The sequence below is a fragment of the Diceros bicornis genome, chromosome 16 (genome assembly GCF_020826845.1).
Source record: "Diceros bicornis minor isolate mBicDic1 chromosome 16, mDicBic1.mat.cur, whole genome shotgun sequence".
Taxonomy (NCBI): domain Eukaryota; kingdom Metazoa; phylum Chordata; class Mammalia; order Perissodactyla; family Rhinocerotidae; genus Diceros; species Diceros bicornis.
In genome coordinates, this window is record NC_080755.1 from 12349105 (window position 1) to 12375728 (window position 26624).

A 26624-nucleotide genomic window follows, 5' to 3' on the forward strand; every position below is an offset into this window, starting at 1 on the left:
CTTCCACATAATATTTGCTTCAAATATATTTGGGAAACTATCATTTTTTTGAACGAACTAGATAAATTTGAAGCCAACGTAGTGATACTTTAGTAGTCTCTTTTTCTATAAAAATGAGGAAAACATTATCAGGAGCTGGTACCTGGAACAAAATAATCTTCAAAGCAAAGTATCTTATTTTTTTTTTTTTTTGTGAGGAAGATAGCCCTGAGCTAATATCCATGCCAATCCTCCTCTTTTTGCTGAGGAAGACTGGCCCTGAGCTAACATCTGTGCCTACCTTCCTCCACTTTATATAGGACGCCACCACAGCATGGCCTGACAAGCGGTGTGTCAGTATGCGCCCAGGATCCAAACCCGGGCCACCAGCATCAGAGCGCGTGCACTTAACCACTACACCACGGGGCCGGCCTCGCAAAGTATCTTCTTGAGAAGAAAGTTAATTAAGTGTCATTCATAAAAAGACAATAAATCAATGTTAAGGTTTTTCTTTTAATAACTACTGTCCTCTCAACCCTGGCAGCCAGCTACCTGATCATATGGATAGTTACTCCTTACCAAAGAACAAAGAATTATGGCAAAGTATTACAATTTTCTCTCACTTACTGCATTTAGGACAGCAAGAGGTAAGGTGTTTCAAAAGAAATGAGGACAAGACTGGCTGTTTTAGACAGGTGGACTATGGAATACTCAGCAGAAGATAGGGAATGCACATACAGTCTGAATGTCTTTAGTTTCTAACAGATCATCATAGAAAATGCCTCTGCTTTTAGCATTGCATCCCCATGTGGCAGGTCCTAACGCTTCACTACATAAGGGTGATAAATGACAACTATTCCCAGTCTAGCTGATCTCATGTCATATACCTCTGTAGTTAGGAATGTTGCTAAGGTGTTGCTGACCAAAAACTTTCCCTTGTTCCCACCTCTTTTGGAACATTAAGGCTTTAGATGAAGAATTAACAGTTTCTTACTACAAAGCGCTGTCGATCCCTAATTTGGCCAAATCCTCTACTCTGTAGAAGGAGAATATGGCAGAGTAATTCAGTATATACATTCTTAGTTTACTGCTAATTTGTGAATCTATACTAATACTTCTTAATAGAATCCTACCTCCTTTTTTTCTTATAAAATTGCTTTGGAAAATCATATTTCTAAAACAGGCCTCTCAAGATTCCCTTTCACATCTTTTACAAAAACATTATCAAAACCAAGGATCAGCAAACTTTTTTTAAAGGGTTAGACAGTAAATATTTTAGGCAGGTGGGGCCAATAAGGTCTCTGCAGCAACTACTCAATTCTGCTGTTGTACTGTGTAAGCAGCCATAGGCAAGACATAAACAAATGAGAGAGAATGTGTTCCAAGAAAACTTTATTTACAAAACTGGTAGCTGGTTGTGGTTTGCAGACCCATGGAAATGATTTGAATTCTTTCTGAAACAAAATTTATTTTGGCTAACGATTTTTTTCCTGAAATACTGAAACTCAGCTTTACTAAGAAAAATCTAATATTATCAGAACAGGAAAAAAAAAATGGTTTATGGTGAAGAGGTCACTTGTGCTCATCAGTACAATGGTACAACTATAAACTTCCCTCCACATTTTTATTAAAATTAAAAAACAATCAAATCTTACTTGGACTTTTTTCTCCCTTCTGCTCCTGCTTCTTCATTTTTAAAAGCACAGTTTCACTAACCAATGTACAGTCCATGTCCACTGTCTCTCCTCCTGCTAATCTTGACTGACTGCCATCCTATTTAAAAATTCAAAATTTTAACAATTATCCCTTTATGGCCTTATATTTACTTTAAATATAAAAATATTTTGGTAAAATATATATAATATAAATTTTACCATTTTTCAGTGTACACTTTAGTAGCATTAAGTTACATCTACTTTTACCCTTTAGGAATATAGACAGATACATCTACTTTTGCCCTTTAGGAATATAGATAGATTTAGGTTTTATTGCCTATAAAATATTTTAGCTTCAATATTCACGCATCTTCTCTCAAGCCCAGAAGAACAAGGACTGCTGACAAGGAAGAGAGCTATGCACCACTGAACGCCCCTGAGCTTCTCCTTCCTTTCTTCTCCAATCTGCCTCACAGGAATGAACAGTGATGTACATGAACAGCAATTTCATAAATCAAATTTGATTTCTTGACAGATATATATGAATCTAGCAACTGTTAAATACTTTATTAATAAGCTACCAAGTGAAAAAGCACTTCTCAAACTATATAGAACCTAAACACAAGCCAAAAAAAGTTATTTCCACTATGAATTTTAATTAAAAAAAAAAAAACATAGTATTTTAAAAAATAGCCAGCTGGGAAAATGAAATTTTTTTCTTGATGGTACATTATTTTAGAAGTTATTCAAGGAGCCAGCCCCATGGCCTAGTGGTTAAGTTTGGTATGCTCCGCTTTGGCGGCCGGGGTTTGCATCCCAGGCGCAGACCTACACCATTCGCTAGCCATACTGTGGTGGTGACCCATGTATAAAATAGAGGAAAACTGGCACGATGTTAGCTCAGGGCTAATCTTCCTCAAGCATTAAAAAACAAAAAGGCAGTGAAGGTATATGATGGATTACTTTGATAAAAAATAAAATTACTTAAAATATGTAACGAGCTTTTTGCATTATTTTAAAACTATAATATTTTTCAGTAAAGGGCTTTAAAGTCCGAAAGTACTACCTTTTCAAAAATACCATAAAGGGGGCTAGCCTGGTGGTGCAGTGGTTAAGTGCGTGCACTCCGCTTTGGCGGCCCGGGGATCGCAGGTTTGGATCCCAGGCGTGCACCAACACACCGCTTGTCAAGCCATGCTGTGGCGGTGTCCCATATAAAGTAGAGGAAGACAGGCACAGATGTTAGCCCAGGGTCAATCTTCCTCAGCAAGAAAAGAGGAGGACTGGCATCGGATGTTAGCTCAGGGCTGATCCTTCCTCACACACATACACAAAAAAAACCCATAAAGTTGGAAGAATAAGCATTTTTATTTCTTAGTTTTCTGAATAAATAAATGCAGGTTTTAAGATGTATGTAATTATCTCAAGGTCACAGAGTGAGTTAGGAAAGAAGAATGACTAACTCACTAGAATAACCATATGAGCTTTGGTTTTACTTTCTAACTTACCTTTGTATCGATTACAGTAATATCCATTTTATACTGAGAAAGGTCTGCTCCTGGATCTATACTCCATTGGATATTTTCAAAAGATACATCTTAGATAAGGAGAAAAAAATACACAATTAAAAACAGATTTTAAAAATTCTCATCACTTTAAAACATTATGGGACCCACAGAATGGGAGAAAAGTTTTATAAATCAAATGTCAGATAAAGGACTTGTATCTAGGATATATAAAGAACTCTCACAACTTAATAAGAAAAGTATCCCAACTAAAAATCAGCAAAGGCCTGAATAGACAGTCCTTCAAAGGAGATACACAAATGGCCAACAAGCACATGAAAAGATGTTCAACATCGTGAGCCATCAGAGAAAAGCGAATCAAAACCAAAATGAGATACCACTTTATACCCAATAGGATGGCTAGAATCAAAAAGACAGGTAATAAGTGCTGGTGAGGATGTGGAGAAACTGGAATCCTTACATGCTCCTGGTGGGGATGTAAAATGCGGCAGCTGCTTTGGAAAACAGTTCCTCAAAAGGTTAAACACAGAGTTAGCCTATGGCCCAGCAATTCTACTCTCATAAATAACTCAAGAAAAATGAAAACATACATCCACACAAAATTATATATCAATATTCACGGCAGCATTACTCATAATAGTGAAAAATGTGAAATAGCGAAAAAAATCACAAAAGATATGTTGTATGATTCTATTTATATGAAAACTCCAGAATAGGCAAATCTACAGAGACAGAAATTATAGATTAGTGGTTGCCTAGGACTGGGGAAGAGGGGAGAGGAATGGAGAATGATTACTAACGGGTAATGTTCTTTTTGGGGTGATGAAAATGTTCTAAACTTAGACTATAGTGATGGTTGCACAACTCTGTGAGTATACCAAAACCACTGAATTGTACACTTTAATGGGTAATTTTTACCTCAATAAAATTTTTTTTTAAAAGTTGAAATTATAACATTGTTTGGAGGGGTTTTCAAAGTATGTAGATATGCACGATAACTACATAAAGTATAGTTACTTAATATAAAGTGGTACAATATTAAATCTAAGTAGATTGCAAAAGGTTAAGTAGGTATACTATAATCCCTAGAGCAACCATGAAAAAAAATAAAAACAAAAAGATAAAAAAATCAGGAATGAGAGTGAAAAAATGTTTTCATACAGAGATTGAAACGCTTGCTGGAAGAACAACTAAAGAATGTGCTTCAGGAAAAAAGGAAAATAAACCCAGAATGAAGGAATAACTTTCTAATGAAGAATAAAAGAAAAAACAATGTATATGAAGTACAGACATATTCTGTATTTGGTGGCTGAAAAACAAAAAGACTCCTTTTAAACACAATAAAATTATGAAAAGATTAAGGTACATATTAGAGCAAACAATGTTTTCAAACAAGAAGTTTAAAAACCCATATAAATGTATATACGCATATGGTTATAGATATACATGTAAATACAAAGAATAAGGACAGGCTACCTATGGGGTGAGGAACACAATTTGGATAATGAAAATTCTACTTTATATATTTTAAAATTCTTTTTAGTTTAAATTTTTAAAGCTTTTGTAAAGAAAACAAATAACTACATAAAATAGGTAAATCCACAAAATCACCTAAAAAATAGGTATTAAAGATCTCAATTCATTTTTTTCAAAAGCACAAGAGCAGGAAAATCACATGTAAAATGAAACCATTTGGAATCATCCCCTATACACTGAAACACACAACAAGAAATAAGATATTTTTCCCAAAACAATTCAATCTATCCAAAAGATATAAATAATATAATACTCAACTTAAAATCATTAAAAAAGAGTAGAAATACTATTTATAGTAGACACACCTTGGCTGTTTTGTAGAGACTTTGTTTTAGCAATTCTACATGGATTTAATTGAAGAACTGATGCAAGTTCACATGCTCCATGGACTGACCTGGTTTTTCTTTTTATCGGCTCATGAGAACCAGCACCCTAAAACAGAAAGAATTATCAGCATCTAGATGAAATCATAAACAACCATTTTAGTCAAAATCCTTGAACATTTAACACAAACCTTCATGTCATCAAAAAGATTCTCTGTCTCGAAACTTTCACGTGGACGTAGAGGGATTTTAAAAACAGGATTTTCTTCCTTTATTTGTAATGGTGTTTTATTATCTGGAGAGGATTTACTCAAGGACTGGAGGACACATTCCTGTAAATAGGGCTCCTCTAGGGAATTTTTGATTAATGTACAGCTCCCACTTAAGGCCTTGTGGCTTGAGGAAGAGCCTTTTGGAACGGGCTTCAAAGCCTCAGAGATAGTCACCTGCCTAAATCTGATTTTAGAGATCTCACTTCCTTGGCTTTTCTCTTGACGCGGAACAGCTGAAAACCGATCAGACAGATCTAGAGGTTTATCCATCACATAGTCTCCATTCATGGAAGAATGACTAGCCAGTGTAAAAGGAAAAGCATTTTCTTTATCAAAAGAGGCTTGGGGGCAGCTTACTTCATCTTCACTTTCTTCCTCAATTTTCTTCCTTTTGGATGTTCTGCCTCCCAGTGATTTCAGGGGCATCACATGTTTATCTTTATCAGTAATAGCATCTTTAATGTGATCAATACTATCCTGTTCACGTATGGATTCACTTATATTTTTATTTATAAGCATCTGCTTATTAGAAGATGACTGGCTAATGATCTTGTTCACTTCAGACTCAAGATTATGATGTGTGAAAAGAGCACTATCTTCAGATTTTGATCTAGTTTTCTCTGATCTAGAATTAGAAGTGTTGCTGAAAGGTGCTGTTTTCAGATGATTTTTTTTCCCAGTCTCTAAAAGACAAGGGGACAAACTTGTATTCAAACCTAAACTACTTTTCACATTAGACGTAGCTCCAAATACAGGAGATGATACCCGAGTAGGCAATTCTTCTGGAGGAAGAGTCTTTGAACTAGAATCCGGAAATCTAAAAAAATAAAGAGTGGTAAATTTTTTTTCCTACTAAAGAAATAGGGTAAAAATTAAAAGACAAGTATAATGAGAAAACTTTTGCTCATATAGAATTATTAACAGTAAGGTCTTATCCATGTGTTAGAGGCAGACAATTAACTAATATTTAAAATAGGGTATAGTTGCTGGCTTCTCTTCATTTAGCTGACAAAAAGCAGAGGAAAATGATACAGTAAATCTATCTCAATATCATAATAGTCCTATCTATAAATATTTTTCCTAAGTAATTTAAATAACTTCACTATAGAAGCAAATCATATTTTAATAAGTTCTACTGGGGACCCAAATTCCTTTGTTGTTATGAAATCTTGTCATAAGTAACTCCAAGAAACAAAATTCCCATACTATAGAATTGAACGCAAATTAAGACCTAGCCTGCCTTTAGCAGAGGGACAGCCGTGGTAGTAGAAGAGCATTAGGTTTAAGTTCGGAGACATGGGATAAGTAAGAGCACTGGCTCTAGTACTTAACAGCTATGCGGCCTTAAACAAGACATTGAACCTTTCTGGAGCTGCATTTTTGTTGACTGTAAAAAATGGAGGTAATAAAACCTATTTTAATGAGTCACTGTGACACATTAAATGTGATACACGTATCCAAAACCAAAAGCTCTTTTAAAAACAAAATGCTACATAAATATAGGATTTCTGAATGGATGTTAGTAAAAACGAGACGCAACACACCTTGGAAGCTCATCTAAGCTTACAGATGCATTTTATACAACATCCAGTTTTGGGAAATACAAACCCAGAAGGGATGACTGGGTCTTTAAAGGGGAAGAGTAAGAAGGCTGGGAACTCCTAAGTACTGCTTGATAGAAGTCCAGAAAGAATATAAAAATAATACCCATCTCTCTGCAGTAATGCAAAAAGCCCTCAATTGGTCATAAATTAGGGAAAATATTTTTTTAAATAAAAATTAATACAATCAGAATAACAAACTATATGCTGAGGGTGAGAAATAGTTTAATTATATGGAACTCACTGAACGGGATCTCACCAATACTTTTTACCAAAGTGCCCCAAATTACCTTAAACTATCTTCACTATTTCTTGTAGATTCCTCAAAAGGTTGTTTCTTGTGATCTCCTTCCAGACAGTGGTAGAGCTCATCACCAAGAGGGCTCATGGGGCCTTGAGATTCCTTCAATAGTAAAATGTAAAGTACATAAATACAATGGAAGATCATTCATCCTTAAAAAGGAATGAAATACTGGGGCTGGCCCGGTGGCGCAAGCGGTTAAGTGCGCGCGCTCCGCTGCGGCGGCCCGGGGTTCGCTGGTTCGGATCCCGGGCGCGCACCGACACACTGCTTAGCAAGCCATGCTGTGGCGGCGTCCCATATAAAGTGGAGGAAGATGGGCACAGATGTTAGCCCAGGGCCGTCTTCCTCAGCAAAAAAAGAGGAGGATTGGCGGATGTTAGCACAGGGCTGATCTCCTCACAAAAAAAAAAAAAAAAAAAAAAAAAAAAAAGGAATGAAATACTGATAAATGCTACGAAGTGAATGAATCTCAAAAACAGGATAAGTGAAAGGAGCCAGACTCAAAAACCACATAATGTACGATTCCATTTATATGAATTATCCAGAATAGGTAAATCTATAGGACAGAAAGTAGATGCATGGTTCAGGGGCTGTGAGTAGTGGGGAATGAGCACTGAATGCTTAACAGGGATGGGGTTTTCTTTTGGGGTGATGAAAATGCTTTGGAACTAGATAGAGGTGTTGTTGTATAATATTGTGAATGTACTAAATACCACTGAATTGTACACTTTAAAATGGTTAATTTTATGTTATGTGCATTTCACCACAATAAAAACAATATGAAGCACATTTTAAGTTTAAAGAGAGAAAAGCATCAATATTTTATTATTTTACAAAGTACATTCTATTACTGGTATATAAAACTCCAATTCCAAAAAACACTATTAAAATGAAGGGAAGGGAATAGAGATGATTATTTATACTGATAGGAGATGAATTTAAAAGGATCCTTTAGACAGCAGTGCTTCTCAAACTTTAACACGCATAAAAGTCAACTGCGGATCTTGTGAAAATGCAAATTCTCTTTCAGTAGGTCTGGGGTGGGGTCTGAGATTCTGTATCTCTAACAAACTGCAAGGTGAGACAGATACTGCTGACCTGTGGATCACACTTCGAGCAGCAAATCTTTAAAGATCAGCTCCCTTAATATACTTGGTGTCTAAACCACTGACTTGCCAGGCTTATGGGTAGGAGGGAATTAGAAACCATTCAAACACATTTAAAGTTCAAAGGCTAAAAACTACCCACTATTACTCGAAGATGGATTTAAAACCAGAAAGGATAAAAATAGCCCAAATGTAATGAAAAACCAATTCAATTTTTAGAAATTCAACAGCAAGATAATTTCGTAAGAGCACCTATAAATTTACTAACTAAAGCAAAGGAATACTGTTTTAAAGTTGTATCAAAATGAAACTTCCTTAAGATTGAAGAATTCAAGTTTTCTACTTTTAGAGATCAATTAAGAAAAAAAGTACACATGCCTGATGTAAGGAAGTACTAATGTAATAAAAAAAATCATGGGGTCAATTTCGGACCTAATCCCTAAAAATTAGGTTTATTTGGATTGGCATTTATAAGGACAAAGAAGAACTAAAGTATTTATAGTAGTCCCAAGAATTCAGCCTGTTTTTCAAATCAAACCCCACTTTAAAGGATGCTGAAAAGATCGAATAAATTCTGAAATCAACCTAAAGGTTTAAGTCTTCTCTTAGATGAAAGAGGGGAGGAGATAAGGGAGGAGACAGGGGGCAGGGAAGAGGGTTGGCCAAATTCCCTAAGTCATCATCACTTCTCTAAATTTTGACTAAATCCACAACCTATATCCCAAGAATTCTAAAGACTCTAGATTTCTGGGACCTCCTACAATAGATAATATAAATGGTCGTTCCCGGCCACATCGATTTTGTTCTATGCCTTTATCTAACGATCTTTGGAAAAAAATAATTTTTCTCTTGCTCAATTCTCTAAAAACTGACCTATAAGGACACCAATTAATTCATATCATCACCAAACTAAACAATTACTTACAGATTCTTCTTGAACACTAAGTCCAAGTGTTTCCGCAACAACTGTAGCTAAATTAAAAGATGACTTATCAGTGGGGTAACTGCTTTTTCCATGTGTTTCTAAGTAAGAAAAAAAAAACAATTATACAACTGTAGAAACTAGATGTATAAAAAAATACAAAAAAGAAATAAAAGGCTCAAAGAACCACTTTACAAGATGGCACTGGACAATTTTTTAAATTCTATGCAAAAAAAGCCCAAATATCTACTATAAACAGCAATAAGTTGCAGGTATCTAGTGTCTATACTTGCCAAACTTTTTCAGCTAAGTTTTCTATTTTTCCTAAATGAACTGAATGCACAGGTCTTTTCTTATTGCCACTGAAAAATAAACCATAAAAATAAATGGATTTATTGTGACCTAAGATATAGCATGAATATCAAACCATATTTACAGTACCTTTCATAAAAACATACTTTGTGGGAGAGATTTTCAGCACTGCATAATTTCCGAGTTTTAAGCTAACACATATTTATACAGAAATCACCTATGTTCAAGTATTTTATGAAGTTTTATGCGTTCAGAGTTTCAAGAACTCGACAAGTATTTATGGAGCACATACTATGTTCCAGGCATTATGGCTAGGCACTAGATGAAAAGAAAAGGTTCTTGTCCTCAAGGAGCTTATAGGCTATAGTTGAAATAGAAAGGTAAAAAGAAAATTGCAATAAAATGTGACAAACCTTATATAAAGGTACATGAAAAAGCGGTGATTTAAACATAGAGAAAAGATTCCTGCATCTGCCTTGGGAAATCAAGGAAAGCCACACCAAGCAATGCCTGATAGAAAGAGGAATTTGACAGGTCAACCGGACTCGTTAGAATCCTAGAGAGAAGGATTCTAGGGATGCATAGGGGTCCACACATGAGAACCAAAATTGCATGTTCAGGGAACTACATGTAGTTCAACTGCCGGAAACCAAAGTGCAACAGATGTAGTAGCAGCAGGACAGAAGCCCAGGCAGGTCGGCGGGGGATCAGATTACGCTAAAGAGTCTACAATCTATCCTGCAGGCAATGAAGAGATTCCAAGGTTTTTAACAGAGGACAGATGCAATATTTGGGTTAAAAAAACAATTCTGGCTGTGATAGGCTGATGGAGCAAGAAGCAGTCACTAACAGGCAAGAGGATTAATTAGAGTACTAAAACAGTCTGACAAGAGATGCTGACGGCCTAAACTAGTAAAATGGGGGTGCAGAAGAATATGTGTGACAGACATGCAGAAGATGGAATCAATAAAACTTGGCGACTATTTTGATATGAGAGATGAAAAAGCAGGAGTCTAGGGATAACTCCAAGTTTTTTCATTTAGGTCACTCAGAGAGGTACGGATGGTGTCATTCACTGAGACTGTAAATAAAAGGATGAGTAGGTTTGACAGGAAAGTGTCAATTTTAAACATGCTGAAGTTGAAGGATATCCAGGCAGACATGTTCAACAGCAGGCAAATCCACTGGTTTAGAATCCAGGAGAAAAGCCGTGGCCACAGATATAGATTTGGGATTTATCATTATATAGGTTGTGGCAGAATACTAACTCTAGGTGAGCTTCCCCCAGAAAGAGACAGAAAGTGAGACAAGAATAGGCCCAGACCATATACACTGGGGACAGTAACATTTAAATGACAGAGAAAGAATAGCCAATACAGGAAGGTGAAAAAAGTACAATAAGAAGTTAGAGAACCCAGAGAGTGGCACCACTTCAAAAAGCAGAGTGCTCAATAATGTCACAGGTCACAGAAAGCTCAAGTAAGATCAAGACCGGGAAGTATTCATTAGATTTAACAATCAGGAGGTCCCTGATGACTTTTGCCAGAGCAGTTCTAACACAAGGAGCGAGAGAGGAAAGTGTGCGACTGTGTTCTTTTTCCCTTTTCTTGCCCCTCCATCCTCCCTTCCCCTGTACCCCTTTAGCATGCTACTGCCCTGCCCCCTTCCCCCACTTCCTCTCCCTCTCTCAGGGGGTAGGGGATAGAGGGGAATCTTTACTATAGTGGATTCAACCAGAGTGAATAGGAGTTAAGAAAGAAGAGATATTGAGCATAGACCACTTTTTTAGCTTTGAAGAGAAGCTGTAGCTAAGGATGGAGACAATTAAGAGAGAGGTTATTTTTAAAAGATGGAGGATAACATATATGTATATGTTGAAAAGAACGAACCTGCAGAGAAGCTGGAGATACAAGAAAAGAGGACAACTGACGGAGTCAAGTCCCAGCAGCAGCAGAGGAGAATGGGCTCGAGTGCTTAGAAGTCAGAATCTGTCATATTCAGTGCTATATCCCCAGCATCCTTTGTCAGACAGAGTCTGTCTATACACATACACACATACTCACACACACTAATAGAAAATGACTTGTAACTTTCAGAACTTAAGTTTGGTACTAACATAAAATGAATAAGTGATTAACTTTGGCCATCCTTTCTAACTGGGCTCTGGACCCTCTCACCTTTTCAAGGATCTAGCAATTATTCCCTCTGTCTCCAGAATTATTCATTTCTTCATCTTTACTTGACTGTTCTACCAGCATAAAAATATGCTGAATATGCTATAATATCCCATTCTTTAAAATCCCCCCTTACCCCATGTTCCTCTCCAGCTACTGTCTCATTCCTCCTCCCCTTTACCACAAAACACCTGGAAGGACTTGTAAACAAGTGCACTCTCCACCTTCTCTGCTCTTAGTTTCTCTTCACCGTGATCCAGTCTAATCCATCACCCTTACTTACACTCTAACAGTTCACGTTAAGGGTTTAACACAATGATCTCCATGTGACCAAACCAGTGGTCAATTCTCAGTCTCCATCTTCCCTGACTTATTAGCAGCATTTGCCACATCTGACCACTCCCTCCTCTCTCCACTTGGCTTAAAGGACACAACTTGATCTTACTTCTCTATCTCACTGGCAGCTCCTTCTCTGGTTACTTGGTTGGTTCCCCCTCATTTTAACAACCTCTAAATCACCACCTTTGACAGCTGCGATATCGCCTCTAAGAGGGTGAAAAATGGTTCTTGGGGAGGGCTAAAAAAAATCTCTTTTTATGTATAAGGCACAGATATAAATATACTCATACAGTATATCTGTGGTATTAAAATTCCATGGGAGAAGGAATTAGGGGAAAAAAGTGTTTAAAAAGGCTGGGGTGGCGGTAATAATGAAAAAAGGTTGAGATCACTTCATATACAATGGAATGCCCCAGGGCTAAGCACCTGAACTTCTTCCCTTCCCTGTCTACACTCACTTGCTTACATGCTAACAACTTCCATTCATATCTCTATCCTAGACTTCTCTAAACTCACATCCACCAACCCATCCAAAATCTTTACCAGAATGTCTTTCCAGCATCCCAAGCAGAATATTCTCAAAACCAAACTCCTGATTCCTAACCACCCCCACCTCCACCCTGCAAACCTGCTGCTCCCAGTCTCTTCCCTCTCAGTTAACAGCAACTCTAAAGAATTGCCCAAACCAGTCTCCCCTTCACTCACTCTGCCCCAGCCACACAGGCCTCCTTAATGTTCTTCAAACAAACCAAACAGTACCCTCACCTCAAGGCCTTTGTGCTCGTTGACTTCTCTACCTGGGATGCCCTTCCCCCAGACATCCATGTAATTCACTTGCTTCCCTCAGTCTCTGCTTCAATGACACTTTTTTTGTGTGTGTGTGTGAGGAAGATTGGCTCTGAGCTAACATCTGCCAATCCTCCTTTTTGCTGAGGAAGACTGGCCCTGGGCTCACATCCATGCCCATGTTCCTCCACTTTATATGGGACGCCGCCACAGCATGGCCTGACAAGCGGTGCATTGGTGTGCGCCCAGGATCCGAACCGGCGAACCCCAGGCTGCCGCAGCGGAGCACGAGCACTTAACCACTTGCGCCACCGGGCCGGCCCCTCAATGACACTTTTAAAGTGAGGCTTTCTAATATTCCTTCTTACACTGCTTTATTTTTCTTCAGAGCACTTGCTTCCACCTAACATACATTTGCTTATTTTCTTTCTCTCCCAACTAGACTGTAAGCTCTATGAGGTTAAAGGCTTTGTTTTGTTCAGTGCCTGGTATACAGTAGACCTACTCAAATATTTGTTGAATGAATGAGTAAACCATAGTAAACCCTTGTTTACTTAAAATTATTAGCAATTTGTATTAATAGGATGAGGCATTAATATGAATTAATAATAGTATAACATTACTTTCCAATAGGAAAAAGACCGCTCAACGATTAGCAATTCAAACAAAATTATATGGAAAATATTTTAAAATATCATCTAATTCAGAGTGTTGGCCTCTCTTAACCCACCAATAACCATAAATTTTAAACTTATAAAGTAATCTCAATATCTTGCTTACTAGCCATTGGAAATTGACTTTGATCACAAGTCTCAGCCACCAGAATTTCATTTTCGTTAGGCTTATGTTGTAGATGAGTTGAAGATTTTGGAACTTTCCTCAATTCTAAGGGAAAAAAGAGGCGATATTACATATAAACAAACAATCATGATGAAAAATATTATCAAAATATTTTGATAAGACAGTACAAACCTGTTTTTTTTGTATGAGAAATGCTATTTTATTGATAAAATTTCAATATGCTAATGAAAAGTTCACCTCTTCAGTGTCACTAAGAAACAAAGCTGGAAGTTGTGACAGTGGGGCAGAGAGGATTAGAATTTGTACACAAGCTTCTTCTGATCTAAGTCTCCTATAGTTGTAATATTTTAATGTATCTTCTTTTCCTTGTATATTTGTTGCAAATCAGTAGGTTAATTTAAAATGAATACTGTATCATATATGTCCACAATCTTTATTTTAGAGTTTCTATTTTCTGGAAGGAAATCCTGAAACATGCTTTCTCAGAAATCATTCTATTGTTTAAGGAGTTAATTCAAAGAAAACCAAAAGAAGGACAAAGTAAAAGGAAATAGATTTTTACCAATTATAACTCAAAAATAGTATTAAAAAGCGCTATAAACGTGAAAATAAACAAGCAAGAGTGGTTAGAAAGACAAAGGGACTAACTAGTCATTAAATCAGTTTTAAAATAATTTGCATGGCTCAAAAGTTATTTTCTATTTTAAAACAAAAATTTCAGATTTCAAGTAAAAATGATCAGAATAAGAGTAAAGCAGACAAATTAAGTTTTTAAATAGTTATACGTTATTCTCATACAATGAGGAAATATACCAGAAGCATTTATACTAGATACAAAAGACTTTCCTAATTGCTGTGATTTGCTTTTCTGAATATTCTTACACAGGCATTTAAACATGATCTAAATTATGCAGTTGCTTATCTGTGGTGATTTATGTCCTGTGTGATGGCAGACTAAAAGGCCAATGAATGTTCATTCTAGAACTATGATATTAATTTTACTTTAGCTCCTAATTACACATAAAATTTTTAACAGTTCTTCTGTTTTCCACTAGATGGTGATACAAGCTCATATAAAATGGGGAAAAATTGTGCCAATTTTCCAATATCAAAGAACAAGATCTACTTATTTTTTTAAAGGCATAGCTACTGCCAACAATTTATTTGCATTATAAAAATATCTCTAGGACTACGTACACCCCTTCCCCGCAATGCTTTCCTTGTTACAAATAAATTTTAGGTTAAAAACTAAAGTCTTTACCATTTACTTTAGATCAACATTAAAAGGAATAATCATTATATCACGTCACATGATAAATTTCAGGGCTATATGAAAAGGTAGTACCAAAGCAATCAGCAGAAATGGTAACCTGGCCTGGAATTAGAACTATGACACTTAGAAGCCATCAAGCAGATACATTATAAAGCCATTTCTTGATTACCATCAATTGCTATAAATTCTAACAAATAAAAATAGCCTGTTAAAGACAGCTTCAATGGTGTGAGGAACTGTGGGCAAGACCTGCAAAGTACAAAAGTCCAGAGCCAGGAAGATCCATATTTGAATTTTGACTCATCTACTTGACACGAGACTCTGAGTTAACTCCTCTAAAGAACACATCTTTCCTCATCTATAAAACCAAGGTGCTAATAGCTACCTTGCAAGCCTGTCGTGAAAATTAAAATATAATAAAATGTACTCAAATCACTCAGCATAATACCTGGCACACAGTAGGTGAAAAAATTTTTTTTTTTTATAATTTTATTTATTTATTTTTTTTCCCCCAAAGCCCCAGTAGATAGTTGTATGTCATAGCTGCACATCTTTCTAGCTGCTGTATGTGGGACGCGGCCTCAGCATGGCCGGAGAAGCAGTGCGTCGGTGCGCGCCCGGGATCCGAACCCGGGTCGCCAGCAGCGGAGCGCGCGCGAGCACCTAACCACTAAGCCACGGGGCCGGCCCAAGTAGGTGAAAATTAAGGTTAAGTTCCTTTCCTGTTTCTTTCTATCCCACTCAGATATATACACATAAGTATATTTTTAAAATCAAAAGAAAAGAAACTATTCACTGTATTTATAAAAAGCTGAGTGTTTATATATTCAGATGAGCAATGCACATCTATACATAACACAGGCAGAAAATGCCTTCCCAGTCACTTCACTAATGGAAGTTGACTCACAGTTGTAACATAAGTCACCTGACAGTGACTGTCTTCTTTCCACTCGATTGAGTACCATAAAAACTAACAACAAACACTTGTTTTTTTGCAAAACCAGAGAACTGAAATACTCCTCCAACCTTACCGTCTGTACACACGGGGTGCTCCAGTTTAGCATGTGTTTGTTCTACGTATCGGACATGGAGGTTCTCCTTTCTTCGCAGTCGATTAATGCCAGAAAATGAAAAGGCTGTTATTGGGGAATCTGGAATAACATTTTCCTCAGATTCAAGCTCAGTTACTTGATGCTGTTGATCATTCCTAGAGGAAAATAATGACACTTTAAGGAAAATTAATTTGACAAATATCTATTAAAACGTCTTCCATATAATATGGAGCTACAGCAGAACACAAGTATGAAGCTATAGAGAGAGAATTCCCTGCATCTAATGTTCCAGATCTAAATACAAGGATTAGAGTACCAAGTGGGGAATATTATTGTGAGAAGTGAAGTACAAAGTGTGGTCACCGGCACTTGAGATGAAATTAAAAGAATTTCAAATAGCAGAGAAAATCAGCAGAGGATCCACATAGTTTGAGTGAAGGCAGGCAATTCTATGTACTTGTGTTAGAGAAGGGCGAGCTCAAGTACCAAAGGAGAGCCTTGATTAAGTGCTGGAACTACAGAAGGAGACCCTTGATTAAATGTGCACATAATTAAGAAGGCAAGAGGAAAGCAATTAAGGTTTTAGAGCATGGAAGTCATGTGATAATCTAGCAGCAGTGTGCAGCAGACTGACTAGGACAGAAAGGAGGCAAGGAAATCAATTAGGCGTGACTATATTAATAGTCCATGCAAGAGCTTCTGTGCCTTTGAACTAGAATGTTGAAAACAGGAATGGAAAGGAAGGGACCAATGTTAAACATTGTGGTAACAGAATCATCATGACTTGGCACACAACAAATATAGGATGATAAATAACATTAACACTGATAATACCAACATCTGTTGTGGGTTTCCACTGCCAGGCACTGTTCAAAGTGCTACACATATGAGTTTAATTATCACAACTATAGGAAGTATTATTACTCTCATTTTACAAACGAGAAAATGAAGACACAGAAGTTAAGTCACTTACTAAAATAGTAAGTAACAGAACCAGAATCCAAATCTCAGCCGTCAGACTCCTGGGACAATACTGTTAACCATTCAACATGTTATCCTTAGTGCAGACCATGGGACTAATGACCGACAAGCAGGAGTCAAACTTTGAGTTTCCACCACTGCTGCTAACAGGCCCCCTTACAGTCTATTCTCAACACGTCAGCCAGAACAGTCCTATTAAAAGTTAAGTCTTATTATGTTACTCCTCTGATTAAATCCTTCCACATTTCCCAATTTCACCGAAAACACAAGTCAAAGTTCTTTCAATGATTCACAAAGTCCTACATGATCTGATCGCCCCCCTGCCCCTATTACCTCTCTGACCTGTTATCCTTAGTGCAGACCATGAGACTAATGACCGACAAGCAGGAGTCAAACTTTGAGTTTCCACCACTGCTGCTAACAGGCCCCCTTACAGTCTATTCTCAACACGTCAGCCAGAACAGTCCTATTAAAAGTTAAGTCTTATTATGTTACTCCTCTGATTAAATCCTTCCACATTTCCCAATGTCACCGAAAACACAAGTCAAAGTTCTTTTAATGATTCACAAAGTCCTACATGATCTGATCGCCCCCCTGCCCCTATTACCGCTCTGACCTCTTTTCTTTCTTTTTTTTTTTTTTTTTGGTGAGGAAGATCAGCCCTGAGCTAACATCCGTGCTAATGCTCCTCTTCTTGCTGAGGAAGACCGGCTCTGAGCTAACATCTATTGCCAATCCTCCTCTTTTTTCCCTTTTACTCCCCAAAGCCCCAGTAGATAGTTGTATGTCATAGTTGTGGATCCTTCTAGTTGCTGTATGTGGGACGAGGCCTCAGCATGGCTGGAGAAGCGGTGCATCGGTGCGCGCCCGGGATCTAAACCTGGGCCGCCAGTATCGGAGCGCATGCACCTAACCGCTAAGCAATGGGGCCGGCCCGACCTCTTTTCTTTTTATACTCTACTCCAGCCATTCTTGCTTCCTTGAGATTCTTCAAACACAGGAGGCATACTCCTACCTTAGGTTCTTTGTTCCAGCTGTGCCATCTGCTTGGAATGTTCATCCCCAGATATCACATGGCTAATTACCTCATCTCCTTCAAGTCTTTGCTGGAGTTTTACCTTCTCATCAATGAACATGCTATTTACAACTGCAACTCCCTTCCCACACGCCAGTACTCCTGTTCCTTGTTATTCTACTCTATTTACTTTATCCATTGCATTTACTACTCCTTAACATAGTCTATAAGTGATTTGCCTATTGCTTACCTGCCAGAATGTAAGCTCTAAGAGGATAAGGATTTTGGTTCACTGATGCATCACAAGTGTCTACAATAGTAGGCACTTGGTAGGTGCTCAATAAATATCTGTTGAATGAATGAATATGAGAGAGTCCCAGATTCCACTAGAAAAATAGATTTGTGCTGCTCTGGGCACATGTTCTTGCCCAACTCAATTCAGGGCCAATGGCACCTAAAGACTGGATTTGGATTGAACTGTGGTTGAGAAAAATAAAGTTAATTAATTCAATTGACTTTCTCATGTCAAACCATTACTGATCTATTTGCCAACCAATTCAGGCTTTATGTGACAAAACCAGTTTGTTCTATTATACTCATATCAACTTTCAATACTATTTCCAAACAAAGAATAATATGAGAGTTTTATAAACTATGATCAACAGAAATTCTAAAAAAAAATTAGAAGACAAAGATTAATTTTTCCTAGCATAGATTTATATCTTAATTTCCTAGATAATATCAATCCTACCTGTGGTCTATAATCCTATATTCAATACTGAGGAAAACCTTTAGAGCTAATATCTAATTTTTAATCTCTCCCTACAATTTTACTGTCTTATTCTGGAAAAACAGAGGAAGCCCAAGTCATATGAGAAAGTCTTATAAATTAATGAAGTGTGAAATCCACCTGACCTAGCTTTAACTAATCACGTCACAGCCTACCTGCCTATTAGTCATAAAAATTCAACCTGAAACATGAATGAGTCACGAGAAGAAACTGATTTCCTGGCAGAGTCAATCTAGAAGTAGCTAGGATCACAAAAGGAAAAACAAAACAAAACAAAAGCAAAACTAGCTCCAACTAGCACTGTCCAAACTAAGTAAACAAGCGCTGGCTCTGTCCTCTTTTGTCCTTTGTCATAAAAGAAAAGGGAAAAAAACAAAACAACTTCCATGTGTTAACCAAATTTCTTCTTTAAAGCATTAGGTCTCACTCTGATTTTCTGAGAAAAGTTTAACAAGTTCTTGCCACAGCTGTTGGTTAATTACGCACACTAGTCATCTTTCTCCTTCCACTTTCCTTTCGAATGGCCTAAGAGTAAATTTTTTTGGTTGTCTGTTTTATTTGTAGGCCTCCCCTTAAATTACTGTCAAAACTATTTTAGTTGTTCTTTTTTCTAAAGACCTATAATGGTCCAGGGTCTCCCTTCATAAAGAGTCTGTGAAAAAGTTTTTAACTTCCAGCTTTTCTCCTAAAGAACTTATATTTCCAGTTAAAATATAATTCAAACTTAATGAAGCAGTTATAGCCATCAAGTTCACTAAACATTCTGATTTTCAAAAACGGGAAGAAGAGGATTCCCTAAAAACAAACTAGTGAGTCTGATACCCTGATCTCTTGGAACCAGTATAAGTTTACCATATGAATAATTTAAATAAGACTAATTTTAAAAACAAGGGCTATTAAACCAGTGGTTCTGAGGAATGTTTTATTGTACATCTAGCTCTCAGGAAGGCATCTGACAATGATTCTCTTGATATCTTCTTATTGTAAACAAAAAGAAGAAATACAAACTTGGTATTAACAGAGAAAGACAGTCTCCTAACTGACCGAACAATATCACACAAAAAATTATCATTAATGAGGGAAATCTGTAGTAGTATGCCTAATGGTTCCATCCTCAGGCAGGTTTTAGTCAACATCTTACTTATGATTTTGAGGCAGGGCACTGATGGAATAGTTATCAGATTTGTGGAAGACACAAAGCTGAAGCTAACCTGACACATGGCAGGAAAAAAAAATCAACATATGAAAGACCCTCAGAGGTTGGAATAACGGGCCAAATCTAACAAAACGAAATAGAACAAGATAAATGCAAGATACAAGCCTTACTGAACTGAGTCAGAAGAGAAAGAATCCAGGTTCTGCCACCTGAACAGTGTGGCACCATGCAGGTAACCTTTTGAGGCTGTTTTAGCATAAAACTATAGAAAAGGTATACAAAATGTGAAGTGAGGTAGACCTGGCTTCAAATTCTGGGTCCGACACTTACTAGTCACATTGGGAGGTTATTTAACCTTTCTGAGCCTCAGTACACCATCTATAAAGTAGGCATGGTGCTATACTTCCCTACTTCCTTTTTGTAGGAAAGTTGTGAAAAGGAAATAATGTCTGTAAAGATGTAATCCAATGCCTAGAAAATAGTATTTAATCAATAGTGCTATTATCTTAAAATGAAGGAGTAGGCTAAATGATATAAGGTTTCTTCAACAACCTACTATGAAGCCATGACTCTGAAGTCCTGTATTTTTATCTAAAACAAGTCTACAAGTAGAGGATAGGGAAGACTTTGACTTTAAGGTTCTAGTTAGCAGTAAACCCAATAAGGAACCACCAGTAATATATGAATCTTTTGACCACATTAATATAAAGATACAGAAAAATGGAGGGGGCAGTATTGCTCTACTGATCAGACTATACCTAGAATAGTGAGTTCTTACTTAAGATATTGACAAACTAAAATATTAAAGAGAAACAGTACTTTGAAGAGTCTTGAAGTAATGCCGCATGAGGAAGAGTTAATGAAGAGAGGATATTTACTCTAAAGATAAGACTCAGGAGGGCCCTGATAGCTGTCTTCATGTAAACAAAGGGCCATCAAGTAGAAGAGGAAGTACACTTGTTCCAGATGGTCCCAGAAGGCAAAATCAGAAATCAACAAATATAACTTGTACGTAGAGTGATTTCTGCACAGACTTAGAAGTTTCTAATAATTCCATCTCACTAAAATTAAATAGGCTTGGGAGACAGCGAATTTGTACTAGATGTGTACAAACAGCGGTTATTTGTTAAAAAGTTATACAAGGAATTCAATTTAGAAGAGTTGAATGGAATGACTTCTACAGTCCTTAAGTATATAGATGCCTTTGACTTTCACCGACCCAGCATATCCATTTCCCAAAACAAAAAGGGTCATAACCTCAAGACCTAGCTTATTTAATTTGCTTTCTGTGACTGGCAGAGTTATATACAATATATATTATATATATATACGCAATTTATAATGGCAAATTTTTACTTAATAATTTCTTACTATAATGTGATTAAATAACTGTCCTACCATATAAGGTTTCTGTAACATCAAACCTAGCTTAGAAGAGTTAGAATGACTGCATTTAACAAGCAGAAGTATAAGTCAAAAATATTTTTTTTTACAGCTCAGGGGAATTTCAGGCACTAATAGTATAATGTTGCAGTAGTTTAGGTATACAGAGGAAACTAGGTTGCCTTTACAAAATAATACTTGCTATATTTTTTTAACTGCCAAGGAAAGGAAATTTGTTTGAAGAGAACAAGCTATAAGAGAAGTTGGCTCATGAGAATAACAACTGTCTTAAGAATTGAAAGACACAATAGATTACCTCCTACAATGGACTAAGGCATGTCCTAAATAAAACATACATACCCTGAGCTCATCTATATGATTAATCATTACTGTAATTTCAAACTTCAGCTTTTACTTCTTTTCTAAAATATCAATTCAACAGGAAAAAATCTGTGAATTGGAGAACACTAAAAATAAACTAATTCTGATTGGAATTCATACTTCTGAAAAATAAACTAATTCTGATTGGAATTCATACTTCTGCTAAGCAAAGGACATTATCTAGTTTCAATACACTTTATACACCGTGGTTTTTGAGGCATTTGCCTACTTAATTCTGTATTAACCTTTCCACACTCCTTATCTTATTCATCGTTGTATTCATAAATATCAAGGCTGATATGTTCAAAATACCATAAGCTACATGTGCTAAATCACTTCACATAACAAATAAATGGTCAACAGTTATCTGAAATCTTAGGAATCAGATATGATTCAGAATTCAGATTTCTTTCTTAAATGAAGGATAATTCAAAGCATATACAAGTTATTACATAATACTTCCAGTGGAACCTAAGGTATCATCCTTTAGTCAAGCATATCGATATTTTCAAAGCGAAACAGAGGAATGCTCATATGAAGTGAGATAAACAAGGACTATAAATAGCATCCTGCCAGTTGAGAAGAGATTAGGTTGTGAATAACATTTCAAAAAAACCTTTTGGGTTTTGGAATCATATATAAAAGATTGTGGATCTGTGTCTAGCCTCACTTCAATATACAACTTGAGTAAAATTAGAAAGTGTTGACATTTTCATACACGTTTCATAACCTCTGTCTGATCCCATAGACTTCTTTCCCCATCTGACTATTATCCCACCTCAAAATTCCCTTTGGCTACCAATATTCACTAGATTGATCACAGGAGAGGAATATCAAAATCCTATTAGACATCCACTACCTAAAAGTATACTGATAAGGATGTTAATTTCACCTGTGAGACGCGTTTATACATAAGAACAATAACTATTCTAAGCCAAAATAATATGTTACATCTGCTTAGTTTACCAAAGTTTTTGTAGATGTTCCTCAAATGCAAAGGATCTTTAAAAACCCTATAAAACCATTAACACTATCCTGAATCCTAACTCAAAAAATATTACACGAGCTTTTCATAAATGGGAACTAAGAGCTGGCCACATCTCTGCTCTGCATCAGTCAGGCCAGACCCAGAAAGATTCTTTTGTTGAGACACTGTTGCATAATGGAAAGAACAGAGGCCTTTGAGTCAAAAGACAGCAGTCTGAGTGATGGTCCTATTACCTACTAGCTGTGAGACCATGGCAAATTATTCGACTTTTGCGAGCTTTAGTTTCCTCATCCGTAAAGTAGAGATAATAAAATTACCTTGAAGAATCATAGTGAGGATTAATAATAAACATAAAACACAAAGGAGAGTAACTGGTACACAGGATAAAAGTTATTATTTTTATTCTTTAAGAGAAATGGGGGAAGAGGGGAGAGGAATAGGAGAAAGAAGTTCTCCAGGCCTGAGAAGTGTCTAAGAGGAAATACTTACTCAGTTAGCTTTTATGAAGCTTCTGGGACAGGGTGGAGGAGAGGTAACAAAACCCAAATATTTATTTGAACTATAAGTATTTTAATAATTTATTATTTATAATAGATTATAAAAATTAAAATGCTTTAAAATGTTCTGATACTTTATATATTCACGCACTAACCTAAGAGATGCATATACTTTCTTCATATAATATATGCATATATATGTATACATGTGTGTATATGCATATAAGAGGTGCACATACACACAAAAATATAGCAATTTTATATCTTTAAAATTTTAAATGTTTAAAAATGAAATGATTTAAAAAATGATTAAAATTTCAATTTTAATCTTTAAAAATGAAATCTGTAACTCAATATATCTTTATTTGTATAGCTAAGTAAGATGAAGAAAGAAATAGTCAATTTTCTGCTACAGTTTAGGAAAAATACTTACTCAATTTTCTGCTGCAGCTGTTCAGAAAGCTTTTTATTTTCTTCCTGTAGAGTATTCTTTTCATTCACTTAAATATAATGTGAAAAAGAAGGCACATATTACAGCTATATTAACACGTATGTCAGGCTTTTTCAATAATTTCAACAATTACGAAGAAACTAGGATTTCCAATTCTAAGTCATAATGTTAGTCAGGGTTAATGCTACTGTGCAAAACTAATTTGTTACTAGGCAGTGATTACTACATCTCATATTGTGCCAGTTCCATGTAACTGATTAACTGATCGTTTTATGTAATGTTTGTGGGCAAAAACGCAAGAATACTTCATGTACTGGGGAGTACAGTCTAATTATTCATACTGAGGACAAGAAAGCATTCCATCTGCTTACTCAGCCCTACTAATTTCAAATACCATTTTAGTGAAAGTCATTTACCTTGAAATAAATCTGATCATAAAAATAATATAACACTGAATATCACTGTAATTTTTATAACAAGCACAATTAAGGCAAATTTTCTTCCTTAGTCATACTCTGTTTCATGAATAATTGTTATCAGCAAAATTTAAATATATGTACTGAAGTAATAGTTTATCTGAATCTACCTCGACCAAATTTTCCTATCCATCCTTATTTAATTTATAAAGCAGAAAGTCAACTTGGGGCTATAATTTCTTTTCTTTTCTTCTTTTTTTTTTGTGAGGAAGATTAGCCCTGAGCTAAAATCTATTGCCAATCCTCCTCTTTTTTGCTGAAGCAGACTGACCCTGGGCTAACGTCTGTGCCCAGTGGGACTATAATTTCTACTGTAGCCAACACAAAATTCTTATCAATCTTTAGTATGATGTCACTGGTCAAGCATGTGTCTTACTAGGAGGAATATACCCAAGAGATCAAGTCATAGTAAATACAATTAACCTCTATCAAAGAAAGTTAATCATATTCCAAAAATTTGTTAATAATTGAGTGGTTTATAAATCTTACATATTTTCTTACATTGAGTAAATAAAAATTTTTTGACTATCTACAATATGTGAGATAAACTACCTCCTGTGGAGGATCTAAAAAAACCTTAAGATATAGACAATAACGTAAAGGAAAGTGCTGTCTAATGAGAGACAAGATATTACGTAAATATGTTTTATACAGCTAAAAGTGACAAGGGCATTAGAGAGGGAAAGATAAAGTACTAAAGGAAATTCCAAGGAGAAAAAGGTTACTTTGGGCCCTTGAGAAGATCAGGAAAGGATTCACCAAAGAGAGGAGAACTGAGCTGTCAGGTGACCATTCTAAGCAGAGAATTAACGAAACAAAGTTAGAAAGAAAGATTGGGTATAATAAATGGTAGAAAGCCTTCAAAAGCAGACTAAGAAATCTGAAATATATTATCTTAAAAGATTATCAGGAATCATTTTTCACAGATGAATGATGAGAAGACTGATTTGTTAGTATGTATAGCACATGCCAAAGGGAGAAGAAAGCATTGACAAGTCAGACAAGCACTAAAAGAAATCAGTATCTGAACTAACGTGGAAGGTGCAGAAATAGGAAGTGCGGACAGGCAGAAGAGCAGCTACAGAGGCAAAATCAGTAGTTATTTGCAACTCAACCTTTGTAGGGTGAGAGAAGTCAAAAACGACCATAGCTTTCTGATTAAGATGCTTTACTTGACTCTCCCTCTCCAAATCCCAATGAAATGACAAAACAGCTCTAAAAATAAGTTGCAATACTGAAAAGCCAGAAAGGGTGCCACTAGCAGATTAGAACTATGAAAAATTCCTGAATGATTTAAAAATAGATAGGTTCAGTCTGATGGTAAAATCAAAGAAAGAGCCTTAAAAAAACAAGTGAGCTTTTCCAGCAGGACCTCATAGTAATTCCCATATCGGAGGCAGCAAGGCCCAGAAATTACTGAATGGGTAAATAAAGGGTAGCTAATAGTTGCCCTTATGCTAAAGCCCTGAGGATAGATCTCCAGAAGTTTGAACATAGCAGAGTCTATTAATAAATAATGAGACAGCGATCAGGGCAGTGCTCCCAAGTAACTTATAATAGCCAATAGGGAAGGCACCCCCGTACCCCTAAGACAAAAACGATCTATACACCCTAGAGAAAAGCTCTCCAGTCAAGTGTCTTCCCCTCCCATTTTCAGCCACTGGCGTAGGGCTCCTGTAAATCAGAACCTGCATTCAGTATCAGCAACGTGGGGATTATTCCTTGAGCTAAGGAAGTGAGACCGCATTTAACAAAACCATCAATTTAGAGACATCTACAATTACAGACAATCGAGTCAACAAACACTTTAAAAAAACCTAAAAACACTTAAAATTTTTTTTTCGAAATTAAAAACCAGTCCAAAAGAAGAATTAACTTTTGGATAAGTAGTTTTAATAAAGCAAACAAAAGATATGTAACATCTTCACAAAGATTTCAAAGGCTGATGGATCCACTAAAAAAAAAGCAACAGGCTGCCATGAAAAAGAAACAAAGGTCATAAAAATTAAAAACACGAAAAATGGGATGAAAGCAGAATAAATGTGATTGAAGACAGAATTAATATCCACCTAAGTGATTCTCCCAGAACTCAGTACAAAAGAATAAAGTTACAAAGCATAAAAGAAAAGTTAGGCACATGCTGCCTAATATGAGTTCCAAAAGAGACAGAGAGAATGGAAAGGAACAAACACTCAAAGAAGTAACAGAAAAAACCTCCTTGGGCTGAGAAAACCCTTGAGGGTGTTGGAGTGGATTCGATGTTTTAACAGTAGTCTTACTACAAAACAACTAGATCCTGCATAAAAACATATTTTTTACCAAACCGCTGAGCTCAGAGGAAGAGAAGTCCAAGGGACTCCCACACCACCACAATCATCAACAAAAACAAAACAAAACTGTGAGCTAAAACTCAAGCAGTGTAAGTAAGCAGATGTTGTTATCAGCCCTGCTGGGGGAACTGAACCTGAGATTTCCAGTCTAACCCAAACTCCTGAAATAGAGCCAAAGTGATCTTAATTTACTTACCACTAGAGTCAGCAGAAAA

General features: G+C 36.3%; 1 protein-coding gene across 1 annotated transcript in view; it reads right to left on the bottom strand.

Moving 5' to 3' along the window:
* Window positions 1-26624, bottom strand: part of RBBP8 (RB binding protein 8, endonuclease) — an 87230-nt gene that overhangs the window by 16229 nt on the left and 44377 nt on the right. Inside the window, exons 6-14 of the mRNA XM_058556815.1 lie at window positions 23586-23652; window positions 15941-16116; window positions 13616-13720; window positions 9228-9325; window positions 7183-7295; window positions 5211-6108; window positions 5002-5128; window positions 3143-3231; window positions 1635-1752 (exon numbers count right to left, since the gene is read on the bottom strand). Of these exons, the coding sequence (XP_058412798.1) occupies window positions 1635-1752; window positions 3143-3231; window positions 5002-5128; window positions 5211-6108; window positions 7183-7295; window positions 9228-9325; window positions 13616-13720; window positions 15941-16116; window positions 23586-23652 (1791 nt within the window). The remainder of the gene's footprint in view (window positions 1-1634; window positions 1753-3142; window positions 3232-5001; window positions 5129-5210; window positions 6109-7182; window positions 7296-9227; window positions 9326-13615; window positions 13721-15940; window positions 16117-23585; window positions 23653-26624) is intronic.